Source organism: Aegilops tauschii, chromosome 2 (assembly GCF_002575655.3).
Source record: "Aegilops tauschii subsp. strangulata cultivar AL8/78 chromosome 2, Aet v6.0, whole genome shotgun sequence".
NCBI classification, from domain to species: Eukaryota; Viridiplantae; Streptophyta; class Magnoliopsida; order Poales; family Poaceae; genus Aegilops; species Aegilops tauschii.
The window spans coordinates 489,361,414-489,376,535 of record NC_053036.3 but is presented as its reverse complement, the minus strand read 5'-3'; the positions used below and the strand labels follow the sequence as shown (position 1 = coordinate 489,376,535).

The 15,122-nt window shown below is 47.9% G+C and overlaps 1 protein-coding gene across 3 annotated transcripts; it reads right to left on the bottom strand.

The window, feature by feature from the left end:
- Positions 1–5,406: 5,406 nt before the first annotated feature.
- LOC109752667 (beta-fructofuranosidase 1) lies at positions 5,407–11,321 on the bottom strand. Of its 3 annotated transcripts, none has more exons than XM_020311565.4 (7): positions 10,660–11,321; positions 10,503–10,511; positions 9,339–10,210; positions 6,378–6,539; positions 6,050–6,294; positions 5,884–5,971; positions 5,407–5,785 (listed from the first exon to the last, which is right to left on the bottom strand). In XM_020311565.4, the coding sequence occupies exons 1-7, from the start codon at positions 11,072–11,074 to the stop codon at positions 5,585–5,587; spliced, it is 1,992 nt and encodes a 663-aa protein (XP_020167154.1). In that variant the 5' UTR covers positions 11,075–11,321; the 3' UTR covers positions 5,407–5,584. The 3 variants fall into 3 exon arrangements, with proteins under 3 accessions (XP_020167154.1, XP_073364973.1, XP_020167155.1); XM_073508872.1 differs by having other exon boundaries at positions 10,359–10,511; positions 10,660–11,195; XM_020311566.4 differs by lacking the exon at positions 10,503–10,511 and having other exon boundaries at positions 10,660–11,317.
- Positions 11,322–15,122: the final 3,801 nt, after the last annotated feature.

Here is a 15,122-nt window from a genome sequence, read left to right as displayed (position 1 = left end):
CCGCCGCCCGTCGCCGCCGCCCCGTACTACGTCGCCGTCTCGATCGCGCCGTCCCCGTTGCATCGCCGTCTCGCGCTGCCGCCCGTACGCCGCCGCCCCCCGCTCGTACACACACACATATACACACACATACACACACACACACACACACATTGTTTTTACTTATTTTTTGTTTTCTGTTGTTTAGATTAATGTTAGATAAATTACGTAGATAAGAATGTTATAATGTTAATGTTAGATGAATTATATGGAAAAGATGTTAAATATTAATGTCAATTTTAGATGAATTAGCTAGATATTAATTAGGTATATATATGAGATTTGAACTAGTTGAATTAATATAACTAGTTTATTTTTAGTATGAAAATTAATAGAACAAGTTTATTTTTAGTAAGAAAATTTAGGTATATGAGATTATTTGAACTAGTTGAATTAATATAGCTAGTTTATTTTTAGTAAATGCTTAGTTGAACTAGTTGAATTAGTCGAACTAGTTTATTTTTAGTAAGAAAATTTAGGCATATGAGATTTGATGATCTAATTAAAATATTACTATATATATAGCTACTTTATATATTTTAGTAAGAAAATTAATAGAACTAGTTTATTTTTAGTAAATTTTTAGTTGAATTAATAGAACTAGTTTATTTTTAGTAAGAAAATTTAGATATATGAGATTTGATGATCTAATTAAAATATTACTATATAGAACTAGCTACTTTACTTTAGTAAGAAAATTAATAGAACAAGTTTATTTTTATTAAATGCTTAGTTGAATTAGTTGAATTAATAGAACTAGTTGAACTAATAGAAGTAGTTGAATTAGTTGAATTAATAGAACTAGTAAGTGTTTAATGTTTCACCTATATGAACATAGGAAATATCGTCTGACGATGAAAAATATTTCATTAAGTGTGAATACTGTGAAGACTAGCGCGGCCTGTGCGACAGAAATTTCCTTGTTGATGATAGGCGCTTCAGCATCAAGCTGGATGAGACCTTGGAAGTGGATACAGTAAGTCACAACGACAAGTCTTTTTTCGTAATTAAGCATGACTTATATATGCTTCATTTGCTTCAACTTATAATTTTAAATTTTCACTATTCTACTAGCGCATCCCCTGCCATGCAAGAATTTTTGTCTTGGATAAGATAGGTTTCAGTGCTATGGAATCTATGGAGGTAAAGAGAGTTTACCTGAAGACCGAGCATGGTTATACTTTCAACGTCAAATTATACAATGCAGACACGTACACCTATTTTGAATGCAAAACTTGGCAAGCACTATGCAAGGCTTATGCATTTGAGCCTGATATGGTTATCACCTTTGATATTCGTCCGGAAGATGATATTGAAGGTAATAGAGACATCTGGGTCGATGTGCAGACGCCTCCAGTTCTACCATTATGTGATTTTCTCAACCATATTTATGTCTTTGATATTGTTTATTCAAAAATAGTTGACAACTAATTTCTATTGACAGCTTATTTCCATTCAAGCAAACATGTCCGGCGCTTGGTAGACAGGACCTACTACTGTCCCGGAGCTGAACTAAACTGCGAGGAGATAAGTCATTATGTTTCATGGCTTGAGGATCTTCATACTGTTAAGACAAAATTTTTTTCCTACACTTAGAAATGTTAGTACTCAAAACGTGCGACCAATAGTGATCGTATTGAACTACGGTCACATCTATTTACGAAAGATGGTAAGATTTTTACTATTTGTCCTCAGTCCATCTTTTGCATACATTATTTTTTTGCTAAACTTTCATTGCTAAGTATATTAATTACTATACGATGTTCTTCAACAGGGACTCCCGATGACAGTTGTGCCTCAGTGGATCGAGACTAAAGGTCACATGTCAATGGTTAGCTTACGGCCAAGATATCCTACATTGCACATGAGCGCATTCAGGATTTCTAAAAGCGATGAATGCTTAATAGTGAAAGATTGGAGCAAAATTGTTAACGATCCCAACAGAGAAGTACTAGGGGGCAGCAATGAGAAGCGCAGCCCACGATTAGGAGACAGGTTCATCTGCATGCTCCGGTATGATGAATCGGGAGAGCTATACATGTTCTATGCTATTTTACCTGAGAGAGAGCAGCAGGAGTGATTTAGCTACTTCATGCTCTTAGTACTTTTGTCCTCTCATGTTCGTGTTCTTCGTCCTGAACTTAATCTCAAAGGGTGATTTGCTTTTGTGGTGTTATGAACGCTTATAATATGATGACCATATTGAACTCGATGATATCTTTGCTTCTGGTACAAGTGAATGTTTTTTCTTTAAGCTAGTGTTGGTGCTGATTAGATAGCGGTAATGACTATGATGATTAAATAGTGGTAATGACGACTATGATGATTTTTAGCTAGCTAATTTACTGTTGTTGATGATATGATGCAAGAGTTTTTATATTAATATGATGATGATGATGATGAGTTATTATATCAATTATAAAAGAAACCGCAGATTAGTTTCAGCTGGATGGATCCTAGCTAAGTGATCAAGTATATGCCATATCCATATTATACTTGATCACTTAATTATAGGTGATCAAGTATAATATGGATATGGCATATACTTGATCACTTAGCTAGGATCCACATGCATCCAGTCAAAACTAATCTGCGGTACTTTCATCTAATGATTTAACAACTAAAATGATCACTAAATTAAATTAAAAACACAAAATTAAAGGAAAAATGAAAAATAATACCAAAACACACCCAAACATTTAGTATCGGTTGGTGTTACCAACCGATACTAATGTCCTGCACGCACCCGGGCCTGGCTCGTGCCACATGGTGGCACTTTAGCGCCGGTTCGTGATGAACCGATACTAAAGGAGGGGGAGGCCTTTAGTCTCCACTTTTTAGTGCCGGTTGCAGAACCGGCACTAAAGGCCCTTACAAACCGGCGCTAAAGCCCGGTTCTGCACTAGTGGCCATGGATTCATCAAACTTATATCCAAGTGCATCCGGACAGTGTCGTACAGGTTTAAAATCAACTCTTCCTATACCGAGTCGATCGTTTCGAGCAAGGGCCTCAGACAGGGGGACCCAATCTCCCCATATCTTTTCCTTCTCTGTGCCGAGGGGTTCTCAGCATTCAAGCGGAGAGCTCCGGAAGGTTGAAGGGAATTAGGATTACGCCCAACGCCCCGACCGTGACCCATTTACTATTCGCTGACGATTCTCTGCTCCTGTTTGAGGCAACAGAAGAGGGTGCGGCTGAGATTAATCAAATCCTGGCTGTTTATGAGGCGGGCTCCGGACAGATGATCAATAGGGACAAATCCTCAATTATGTTCAGTAGAAACACAAAGTCTGCGGTGAAGGCGACTGTTATGCAAGTTCTCCAGCTCCAGAATGAAACAACCAATGGCAAATACCTGGGGCTGCCGTTATATGTTGGGAGATCAGTCAAGCAATGCTTTGAGTACATCAAGGATAGGCTGTGGGCACGCATTCAAGGCTGGCTGGAGCGCTTTCTCTCGATGCAAGGAAAGGAGATTCTGGTAAAATCTGTGGCACAAGCTATCTCGGCGTATGCAATGGGCTGTTTTGACCTGACGAAGGGCCTGTGTGAGGAGCTAAGCAACATGATCTGTCGATACTGATGGTCTCAGCAAAAGGATGGACGTAAGATGCACTGGGTTGGATGGGAAAGAATGATGCTCCCCAAGGAGGAAGGAGGGCTGGGGTTCAAAAATCTGTATTCGTTCAATTTGGCCATGTTGTCCAGGCAGGCATGGAGACTCATCCAGAACCCAGAGTCCCAGACTCCCTCTGTGCTCATGTGCTACGTGCGAAGTATTACCCTGACGGTGGCCTCCTCTCTGCGGTTCCCCGTGCAGGTATGAGCTACACGATGCGGAGCATACTTCGGGGTCTGGAGATTATCAAGGAGGGCTATATCTGGAGGGTAGGGTCTGGCGAGAACATCAAAATCTGGTCCGATCCATGGCTACCCCGCGATACCTCGAGGCGTCCCCTGTCAACCCAAGGACATAACCTTCTGACCCGTGTGTCTGAACTTCTTGATCCAGCGACCAATTCATGGGATGAAGCTCTGGTCCGGCAAACCTCTGTGCAGGAGGACGCAAATCTAATCCTGACCATTCCAGTTTTCGAACACTATGAGGATTTCATTGCCTGGCATTACGACACTAAGGGGCTTTTCTCTGTCAGATCAGCTTACCGGGTTCACAGGAGCATGAGCAGCAGTGGTAACTCTGAGGTGCAGGCCGGGAGCATGGCCGGTTCAAACTGGCGGGGCGCCGTCTGGTCCAAACTCTGGAAGATCACATGCCCGGGTAAAGTTCATCATTTCATGTGGAGGTTCGGCCATAATAGCCACCCGCTGCATATGAACATTGCGAGGCGTGGAGTTGAGCTTGATACCCGCTGTGCCGTGTGTCGGCGCCTGTTCGAGGACGGGGCCCATTTCTTCTTCAAGTGCAAAGGTATCAAACCAGTATGGAGAGAGTTGGGTCTGGAGCAGGTCCGACTGGATTTGTTGAATGCCACTACGCCTCTGCATGTGCTGGAGATGGTCGCCCTTCCCAACAAGACCAAGCTATGGGTCATCTGCCTGCTTTGGATATGGTGGTCCGAGCGAATTCGTATCAGCATGGGGAGAGGAGGATGGCAGTGTCAGAATTCGCCAGCTAGGTCCACATAAGAACCGCGGAATGGCTCCAATTTCATGTCACCGATTCGAAACCCCGGTTGCAAGTGCAGTGCAAGTGGTCACCGCCACCCCCGGATTGGGTTAACATCAATCTGGATGCAGCTTTCAACGCTCAGAGTGGTTCGGGTGGCTGGGGTTGCATAGCGAGAGACTCGGTAGGGGATGTCATCTTCGCATGAGCTGGCCCTATCTCCCGTGTTTCTGATGCGATCCATGCTGAAGCGACCGCACTGTTAAAGGCCATCGCCCTGGCGGAGAGCCACAGAACGGGTCGGGTCATATTCACAACGGACTGCCTACTGTTGAAGCAAGCGGTGGACTCAGGTGCATCGGATCGCAGCCGGCTGGGTTGTCTTTTCAGGGAAGCAAAATTCCTTCTCCAACTGGGCTTCATTGAGTGTACGGTCTGGTTTCAAAGTCGTAACTGTAATAAGCCTGCTCACTTGCTGGCGAGTCTTGGGTCTAGGTTGGTTCTAGGTGGTGACCGCATGTGGATCACCAACCTGCCTCCTGATGTAAGGTGTGCTGTGGCTGACGATTTTGTCACCACTTGTTAATGGAATGCATGGTGTTCCTGCTCAAAAAAAAAAGAACATCTTGAAACGTGTTCTTCCGTTCATCATGCTCTTATTTTTACATTCCCAAATCCTTCATCATTTGTACTTTGTTTACTTTATTTTGTATAGCCCCTGAGTAATTTAGTCACACTATTTAGGCACAGAAAAGCACTTATTTTGTAGCAAATAATACATTTGTTGTCCACCAATAGCCTCACTGCCCGTTATGATATATATTCACAAATGAAGAAAGTAAAGAAAAAACAAAAGAACTGCTACCCTACACTGTATACAATCAAACTATTGAGGCAAACATTGGTTGCCGGCCTACTTATGATGAGTCTGGATATGGACGGATGTAGGCTGAATTCAGCTCCCAGATCTTGATCGATTTTGCGGTGACGTTAACATTCGTAGCGTTGTTGAAGAGGAAAACTCTGGCAGAGTCGTAGATGGCCTTCGTAGGGTACACGCGCGATGTGATGCATGTCCTCCCGCCCTGCGCAAAGCTCTCCACGATGGAATGATCAACCTATCGCAAAAATCCACGGACAAAATCAGTTATATAACTGATGAGTCAAAGACCAATCAATCATAATATGTCTTCTGAATTTCCTTTAAGAAACGTACCAGTATTCTCACTGACAGATCTTCTCCGGTGAGTACAGGGACGGAGCTACCGTAAACGGCCTTGACGAGATCGTTCGCCCTCGATGACCTGACGACGTTCAAGATCGTGCAGATTAAGGTCGATGTAATTAGGAACGCGTGCAGATTAAGATCGATGCGTGCATACCTGAAGGCGTCTTGGCAGAAGTGCGTGCTGAGCTTCCCGTCCGCGCCCCTGACCAGGTAGAAGTAGACGGCGGTTTGCTCCGACAGGCTGTCGTCGGCCACCACGAGCAGCCCGAACGGGCCGAGCAAGCCCCGCCCCGCCGCGCCGGCGCTCGCGCTGCAGTTGTACGGCGCCTCCGCCCCCGCCGCCACGCTCCCGGCAGCCGCCGCGCCCGCCTGCACCTGGAAGACCGCCTCGATGTCCAACTGCACCAGGTCCGACTGTCAACGTTGGTGCTCTGAAAACGATCTAGAACGAAGAGATGCAGTACAGAGGGCCTGCAACTCACCTGTGTTGCTCTGCCGACGTCCAAGGGCACGACGGAGCCGGGCTGCAGGTCGAGGCCGTCGAAGCGCTTGCCGCGCATTCGGAGGTTCTCCACCTCCACCACCGGCCACTGGAGCAGGTTGCTGCCCGTCTTGGTGTCCATGAGAACCGTCCTCGGGATCGACTGCGCGTTCGAGTATGTGGTTAATCACCGTGCTTTACGTGCTGGCAATGCCTGTATTGCGGTACTACGACATATGAAAGGCAAAACTAGGGTGACTCTGACCGAAGAGAACCGACAGAACATTCTGTGGAGAGATGGTAAAACCAGGTACTCCCTCCATCCAAAATAAGTGTCTCAATTTTGTAGTTTGTACTAACCTTAGTACACAGTTATATTAAGGTTAAGACACTTATTTTGGGACGGAGGACAATTGTTATAAGGAAGAAAGAATCTGATTGCGCCATTAATATTTCTTTTTTCATAAATGTATATGTAAATGTGTCCAGCAGTGTATGTTTCAGTCCTTGATGCCAGTGTGCATATATGTATGCACGTATATCTCTGACATCTGAACAAGACAGTGCCTATAGTTGGTTGAATCTGAACAAAGAAGGCCAACTATTTTGTTTCCTTCTCTAAAAAAACAACTTTTTCCCTTTTTCATCCAAATTCATTAAGAGGAATATATCGTGAAATAATTTAAGAATTTTTTCTGTGATGAAACACAGGGGTATTTTTACACCTAAACTATGAAATAGGGAAATTTTGTCAAAATATTAAAGGACCCTCTTATCTGGCGAATGTTCGCTGGGAGGGGGTGGCATCTGCAAACATCTTAAAGACAGTTTTAGTTGTTCGGGGTTGACAGTTTGTTCAGAACAACATGACAGTTTCTTCAGAACAACATGGCAGTTTCCGGGAAGAAGGAAATTTTGAGCAAAAAAGAGCAGAACTAGCATCGCTTAATCTCGCGTCGCAACTAAAACCGCCAGCCAACAACGTTTGTTTGGCATCACCTTCGCAGCGAACGTCAACCAGATAGCATTACCGATATTAAACCCAAGGCGGAAATTGGGTCATCACACGTGATGGTAGTTTTTTTTTTATAAAGAAGACTGTACTCGGTGAGATTTGCAAGTCATTCCTATCACTAGAAAGCATTATCCGCCTGGAAATGGAAAAGTAAAAAGAAATAAAGGAGCGGCAAAGGACCTTTTGGTTAGTGCATCTGAAGGAGTTTTCGCTGACTAATCTCGATCACTATGAACACGCCTTCTTAATCTAAAGGAAACCTTGAACATTTCCTTTTGAATTTTAAACTCAAAGTCCTTCGGCGTCAAGTAAAACCCAACTTAAGTACCCAGCCAAGGCACGTTACACCTGCGACTTGGAGCCTTTGACTCCTCCGGCGACAAGTTGCTTGAAACAATCGGAGAGAAGTCGCGGTCATCACCAGGAAATGATTGCTAGTTCGCTCACGGCACATTGCAGACAAATTGAATTTCGCGCCAGTCTATTGGACGCTTGCAGATCTATCTGGGCCCTCTCGACAGTTGGTTTGTTTTAATTTTATATGAAGCAGGCAAGGGAGACGTGCAGCTGGTCGTTTTGGATAAATGGATGTGGGCCCGTGGGCCCACACACGGATTTGATTTGTTTTCTATGTACATGCACCTCGTGGCCGGCCTGTGGAAGTCAATGGTTTAAGGAGTAATTAAGAAGTATTCGTTGCAAAGAACCCTTCATCTTCCCAGATCACGACAAGTGGCGCACATGCAGCGCGCCACTTGTCGCAACCGGGGACTTTTTCCTTTTTTCGTAGATTCGTTTATTCAAAACGTTTTATCTCTTAAACCGTGCGTCCAAATCTCAAACCGTTTTCACCGTTGGATTCGTCGCGTCGAGATCTTCAAAACTAGATAATAGGTTTTGACGAACTTTTTTTTCACGAAAAAACCGGACAAAAAACGAAACCGGGAGCACGGTTTTTTCCCTTTCCGAAAGAGGCACGCCCGTGCCTTTCGCGAAATCACAACCGCGCCTCTCGTGGAAGCAAAACCGTGACTCTCGTGGAAAGAAAAAAAACAGAAAACGCGTTTTTTCCCTTTCCGAAAGAGGCACGCCCGTGACTCTCGCGAAAGCACAACCGTGCCTCTGGCAAAAGCAAAACCGTGACTCTCGCGAAAGAAAAAAAAACAGAAAACGCGTATTTTTTCCCTTTCCGAGAGGCACGACCGTGACTCTCGCAAAAGCACAACCGTACCTCTCGCGGAAGCAAAACCGTGACTCTCGCGAAAGGAAAAAAAACAGAAAACACGTTTTGTTTTTCCCTTTCCGAGAGGCACGGCCGTGAGTCCCACGAAAGCACAACCGTGCCTCTCGCGGAAGTAAAACCGTGACTCTCGCGAAAGAAAAAAAACAGAAAACGCGTTTTTTTTCGTTTCCGAAAGGCACGGCCGTGACTCTCGCTAAAGCACAACCGTGCCTCTCGAAAAAAAAGTGACTTTTCACGAAAGAAAAAAAAGTAAACGCGTTTTTTCGCACAAAACGCTAAGGAAGACCGGGGAAAAACCAAAACCAAGAAAAAAACCGTTTAAAAAACCAAAAACGCGTGCGAAAAAATTAAAAAAAAAACAAAATCTGGAGGGAGCGTCCAGAGCGCGACACGTGGCGAATGGCTGAAAGCGCGTCAAGTGGCGCTGATCGTTGCGAGGCTCCCGAAGGAGCGCTCGTTAACTAGTTGCGTACAGTAAGGAGGCCTAGTCACTTGTGCATGGATCAGGCCAGAGACTGGCTCTAGCATTTCAAATAGTTTTTTTCGTAAATAAAAAGGATTTCAAATAGGAGTAGTTCAGACAGAGACAGAACAACGTGCTGTAAGTACGTAGCACGGAACGCCGTTGCCACGTTTCGAGTTCTATTGTTGAGTTCCTTGTCAGGAAACAATCAGAAGAGACCAATGTTGAGTGAGTTGGTTACCTGGAGGGACGCCCAGCCCTTGAGGACGTCGGCGCGCTCGCTGTCGGACTCGCCGATCCACCCCCACAGCACGCGCCGCCGCCCCACGGGGTCGTAGAACGTCTTGGACGCGTAGAACTTGCCGTAGTCGTACCGGAGCCCGATCCCGACGTCGATCGCCGCGTCGTCCGGCGCCCACCGGTCGGTCGCGGGGTCGTAGGTGCCGATCGCGTAGTAGTCGTTCCGGTCGTAGTCGAGGCTGGCCTTGAGCACGTGCTTCACGCCGGGCCCCGGCGCGGCGGAGGTGTCGAGCCCCACGCCGGCGGCCAGCTCGGCGGACACCGGGTAGAAGTCCACGCACTCCCACATCCCGGTGCCCTGCACGACGTGCAGCAGCGTGGGCAGCAGGTCGTAGTGCACGAAGTCCTCCGTACTGTACACCAGCGCCAGCCCGGCGTGCTCCTGGTTCTTGGACCCGATGGCGATCCGCCAGGCCTTGTCGGCGGGGTTGAGCCACGCCGTCGTCGGGTCGCGGAAGTCCGTGAGCCCGACGCCCGGCGGCGGCACCAGGACCGGGTTCGCCTCCGACTTGGCCCAGCGGCGCAGCAGCGGGTCCGACGGGTCCGCCGGCTCGGCCAGGAGCTGCACCTGCACGCCGTCCTCCGTGGACCCGGTGTAGAGCATCATGATCCGGCCGTCCGGGAGCTGCGTCGCCGAGCCGGTCCAGACGCCGTTGATGTCGTACCAGTGGTCGGGCACCATGGCCAGCGGCAGGTGGAGCCAGTGGACGAGGTCGCGCGACACGGCGTGGCCCCACGTGATGTTCCCCCACACCGCCCCGTCCGGGTTCCACTGGTAGAAGAGGTGATACCATCCCTTGTAATACAGTGGACCTGCCAGACCAGTCGGTGCGCGTGAATGTCACAACTCAGCAACAATTAAGACATGAAAGCTAGTACGTACTTCCTCGGTCCTATAATGTAAGACGTTTTTTGATACTGACATTTTTTGACACAAGTGTAGTGTTTAAAAATATTTTACATTATGGGACGGAGGGAGTAGATGCCACGATCATTGGGTCGTGCATTGATAGGGTGGTCTAGCCAGAAACGCTGGAACCATAAAGCATGCTTTCACAGCATGCATGTGCATGCCTGGATTGATCGGCCGGCGGCAACAACTTACCGTTGGGATCTGAAGAGGTCGATCGGAACCCACAAGACGTCCGTGACAAAAACGCAAGACCAAGTTAGCAAAGTGGAAATGTTTGTATGAGAGACGTACGTATCCAAGTTTCAGCGTATTGAATTTGACAGAAGAATGGCGATGGCGACGTATCTACCGTTCATCCAATTCTTCTGGGGCTGGAAATGGAACGCCGTGCGCTGCCACGCTAGCATCGCGTTGGTCCAGTCGTAGGCGCCGCCGCCGAGGAGCGCCGGGGCGGTGGACTTCTCCGACACGCCCTGCACGACGCCGCGGGAGGCAGCCACCTCCACGACGCGGCCCGCTGCCGCGACCTGGTCTCCCGGCGCGGCGGCCTGGCCGCCGCCATGCCCTTGTCGGTAGACGACGAGCCCGGCGAGCGCGAGAAGGAGCACGGTCCACGCGATGGCCGGGAGAACGGTCGACGGCCGCTTCTGCCGTGCCGGAGGACGCTGACCCTTAAGGCTGGTCTCCGGAAGCAGCGGCGCGTTCGCGCTCTGGGCGCCGTCGTGGACGCCGCCGTCCACGGTCGCCGGGACGGCCGGGATCATGGCTGCGCGCTAGCTAGCTAGGCTTGATCGAGCTAATGGTAGAGGAGACGCATCCAGGCGCGGCGATCGAGCACCTTATGCTTTGTGTTTCACGGGAAAAGTATGAGCTACTGGATCGGTCGAGAGAGCAGAAGGAGCGCCGGAGCCGGGCGATATTTATAGACAGCGGAGCCTTGTATGGAAGAGACAGGTGGTGCAGTGTGGCGATGATCTTCTCTTTCTGAGCCCTTTGTTTGGGAAGGAAACATCGCTGCCGGAGGAGGCGGGAAAGAAAAGGAAGGAAACGGCTGCCTCTTGTGTCGAGACGTACGCTGGGTGAACGGGGTCTATGGGGCCGGTCATCATGCACCGGCTATCCGAGGCGATAGGAGGAGGACGGGTCAGCGACCAGGAGCCGATTCGTGTGGGTCATAGAATTAACCTGGCGCCTTTGCATGTACGTACTACTAAGCGCATCTCCAATAGCGCTAAACAAACGCCGCACGGTAAATTTGGCTAGTTTAGCACGCGTAATCCGGCGGGTGGCTCCAATGGGCGCGTATAACCGCGCGCGCGGTATAAGGAGTTGGGCGCGCGGTCGGATTTGCTATCTCGCGCGGTGTATTTGGGGCGCCTGCTTCCGCACGCGGCACACTCGAGCGCTCGCACTGCACTCTTTCTTCTCCGCCTCCTACGCCCCGCGCGCGCCGGCGCCGGCGAACTGCACCCCATGGACGCACGCGCCGGCACCCCGCTCACCCCATCCTATAGCCGTGACCCCTCCACCGCCGCCGCCGCCGCCGCAAACCCTAGCCCGGGTGGCGTTGGCCTCGCCTCCGCCGGAGCTCCTCCGACCATCGGCCTCGCGCGCGGCCTCTTCATGCCGCCGCGGATGACCTCGGCGGCGGGTGGCGTCGCGCCGGCGCCGGCCCGAGCCGCCGCCCCCTCCTCAAAGCTCCCCAATGCGGCGCGGCCAAAGAAGGGCAAGGCATCGGCGAAGAAAAACAAGGCGGCGGACCCAACAATATAGATAGCTTATTTGCATTGTTCAAAAAACTTTGTAGTCTCAATGATGATGCATACATGTCAACGACGGGTGTTGGCTCCAACAATTCGCATTGGTCTCAAACCAATGACATGCATTTCGAAGACCATGAGTTCGAGGTGGACGAGGAGGGTGAGGGCATTGTCGACGCACCGAAAGGAAGAGCGGGCAATTACACCAACGCCGATGACATCTTACTATGCAATACTTGGTTGCAAGTGTCGAGGGATCCATCCGTTGGAGGTGATCAAAGTAGAGATGCTTATTGGGGGCGGATGAAAAAACACTTTGATGTTCACAACGTGAGTGGAATTGACCGCTCCGAAAGATCACTTCGGTCCCGATGGTCGACAATCAACTCGGATTGTCAAAGGTGGGCGGCCTGTCAAAAGGCGGTTGACAAGTTGAACCCAAGTGGCACAAATGAGGACGATAGAGTAAGTGGCATTTCATACATGTTCATCATACTTGTTGTTGGTGTTAACTTGCTTTGTTTTCATGTAGTACAATATTGCGCAAAACTTGTTCAAAGAAGAGGAGAGGACCTGACGATCGTGCTCTTTCTGCATGAGGTTGTCGTGCTATGCAATCAGAGCCAATCTCGATGCATGTTGTCACGAGGGCGAGAACACTGTGGAGTACACCGTGCCTGTAAGTTCTCCATTATACTACTCTCTCTGTAAACTAATATAAGAGCGTTTAGAACACTGAAGTAGTGATCTAAACGCTCTTACATTAGTTTACGGAGGGAGTATTAGCTTATTCATCACCTTGTATGCGGTTTTCACTGGGGAGTTGGGGGCTCATTTCACGTAAGCATGCATCAGGACCAACTTGTTTGGAAAGATTTTATTTCAAACATACTCTTCTAAACGCAACGAGATTAGAGATTGTTAAGATGCTACAAAGAACATAATATTGCCATGGGCATATCATCTCCTCAGCCCCCTCCGAGGCGATAAGGGACCTACCCCCCCCCCCCCCCCCCCCACCACCACCACCACCACCACCACACACACACATGCATGAGCATGATGAATAATGTCCCCTCAAGCCTTTCTGTCTCAGCGGTGCCATCTGTTGGGCATCAATGACTTCATGCTGTAATTTCCCGCTAGCCATCTCTTTCTTTGCTATTGGGTCATCTGCCATCGTCGTCGTCAAGTTCACGAGTCCTCTTGTGACGACGTGAGAGTGGAGGCTTGACTCTTGGATCAGTCACTCTTTCAGCGGTCACATTTTCATCTTCAGGGAGCTGGTCCGGCAGGATCGTGGCCTTGACGACTTCTGGCCTAAGATCATCAACAACAACAGCCTGGATCTGGCGATGGGGAGGCTTGTGGTGATGGGTCATTGGCCCGTTTAGGAAGAATAAGATAGTCATCCACAGTGAGTTTGATTGAAAAAAAGTAGGGGTATATGTATTGTTGGTTTATATAATAGACCCGAGTGTTTTCCCGAATTGAAAAGATTAAGACACTATAAAACATGTTCTCCTATAACTTTACGAAAAACATGACCATCACCATGTCCAGAGCTTTAATACCAAGATACATGTAAATATGACATATAAAGGTGAATCTTCTTGTTTACGTGTGTATATAGTCGACTCTTAAGGATGGTATACTATATGACCATCCTATCTGTTGCATCTTAATGTTTGAGCCGAACAACATAAGCGAGAGGGAGGATGTCAAAGATGCGAGGGCGACCAAGCCATCGTCGGGAGAAGGAAGAACATGCTCCTTCCTTCCAAGAGATAAGTGAAGGAAGAAGCATGCGAGGTCGAGGAATCCAATGCCAAGGTCCAGGACGCGGAGCGATTGGACAGCTCGAAGCTTTGGACTTTACCTTTATACTCGTGTGTCATGCCCCGGGACATCCTAGAGTTCAACCTGGAACTCGAGGCTTTATCTCTCGTTTCACTTCTCGACGCCCCGGAGATAAGTCCAGAGATGGTCCTAAACTCCAATCCTTTGGAACACCGAACTTTTCATAGACCTCCAGCCTTTCCTGCAGCATGAGATTGGGTTGGGCCCATGTAACTTCACCCACCAAGAACCACTTCATGGAGAACATATATAAATTGTATCTGGGTCCAGGTTTAGGGTTAGCAAAGCATCTGGATTAAAAACAAAAAAGTGATGTGCGCATCCTATCATCCCTTTGAGATCCAAGGCCTCCTTATGGAAATGTATCCAAGACCATATTTTGGTGGTGAGGTACACGACCTCCATTCCCTAGGGATCAACCTTCGATTGGCTGAGTAATCAAGTGTCGCCAGAGTGATTTTGTTGCGGAGTACAGATCAGAGGCTTGTATAAGTATAACCATGATACTTGTTGTTGATTTCATGTTTCGCCACAAAGGCTTCATTAGTTATCCTTTCCCTCTTCACGTTCTTTAGTTTGTAATCCCCTCCGTCTCCAATTCGTTAAGACCAGCCATCCCTAGCTAGCCGGAATCCGATGCATCAGAATATCTCACTTCAGTTCATGAGAATGAAAACAAGATTGATTTCTCGCACGTGGCACAAAAGGCACAACCACATCAACAAACCATCCAATAAGCAAACACAAAATTTTAAAAAATGCAATATACATTTGGGTCGGAACTTCGAAGTGATGGGGTTGCCTTCGCACAGCCTAATCCTATATCATATATGTGTGGGGTTGCCTTGGAAGAGTGATCCCCACTACTTCTACTTATCTTAACATGTGTGCTCCCACATCATCAAAATTGTTGTAGCCGTTAGATTTACTAACTCGGTCCACTAGCATCCGTCCGATGTATGCATGACATGCAACATGTGTTAGGGCATTCTAAGTGAGTTTTAAATCACATTGCTTCCACATCAACATGCCTAAGAAATGACCCACCACAACATGCAACCATGAATATGAAAAACCCTCGAGATGCAAACATGCATGAAATTTCCATTATATTATGCTAGATATTTTACAACTATAAAATAATAAAACACAATAAATCATCTATATTTTCAGGTTTAGTTGTCCTATTATT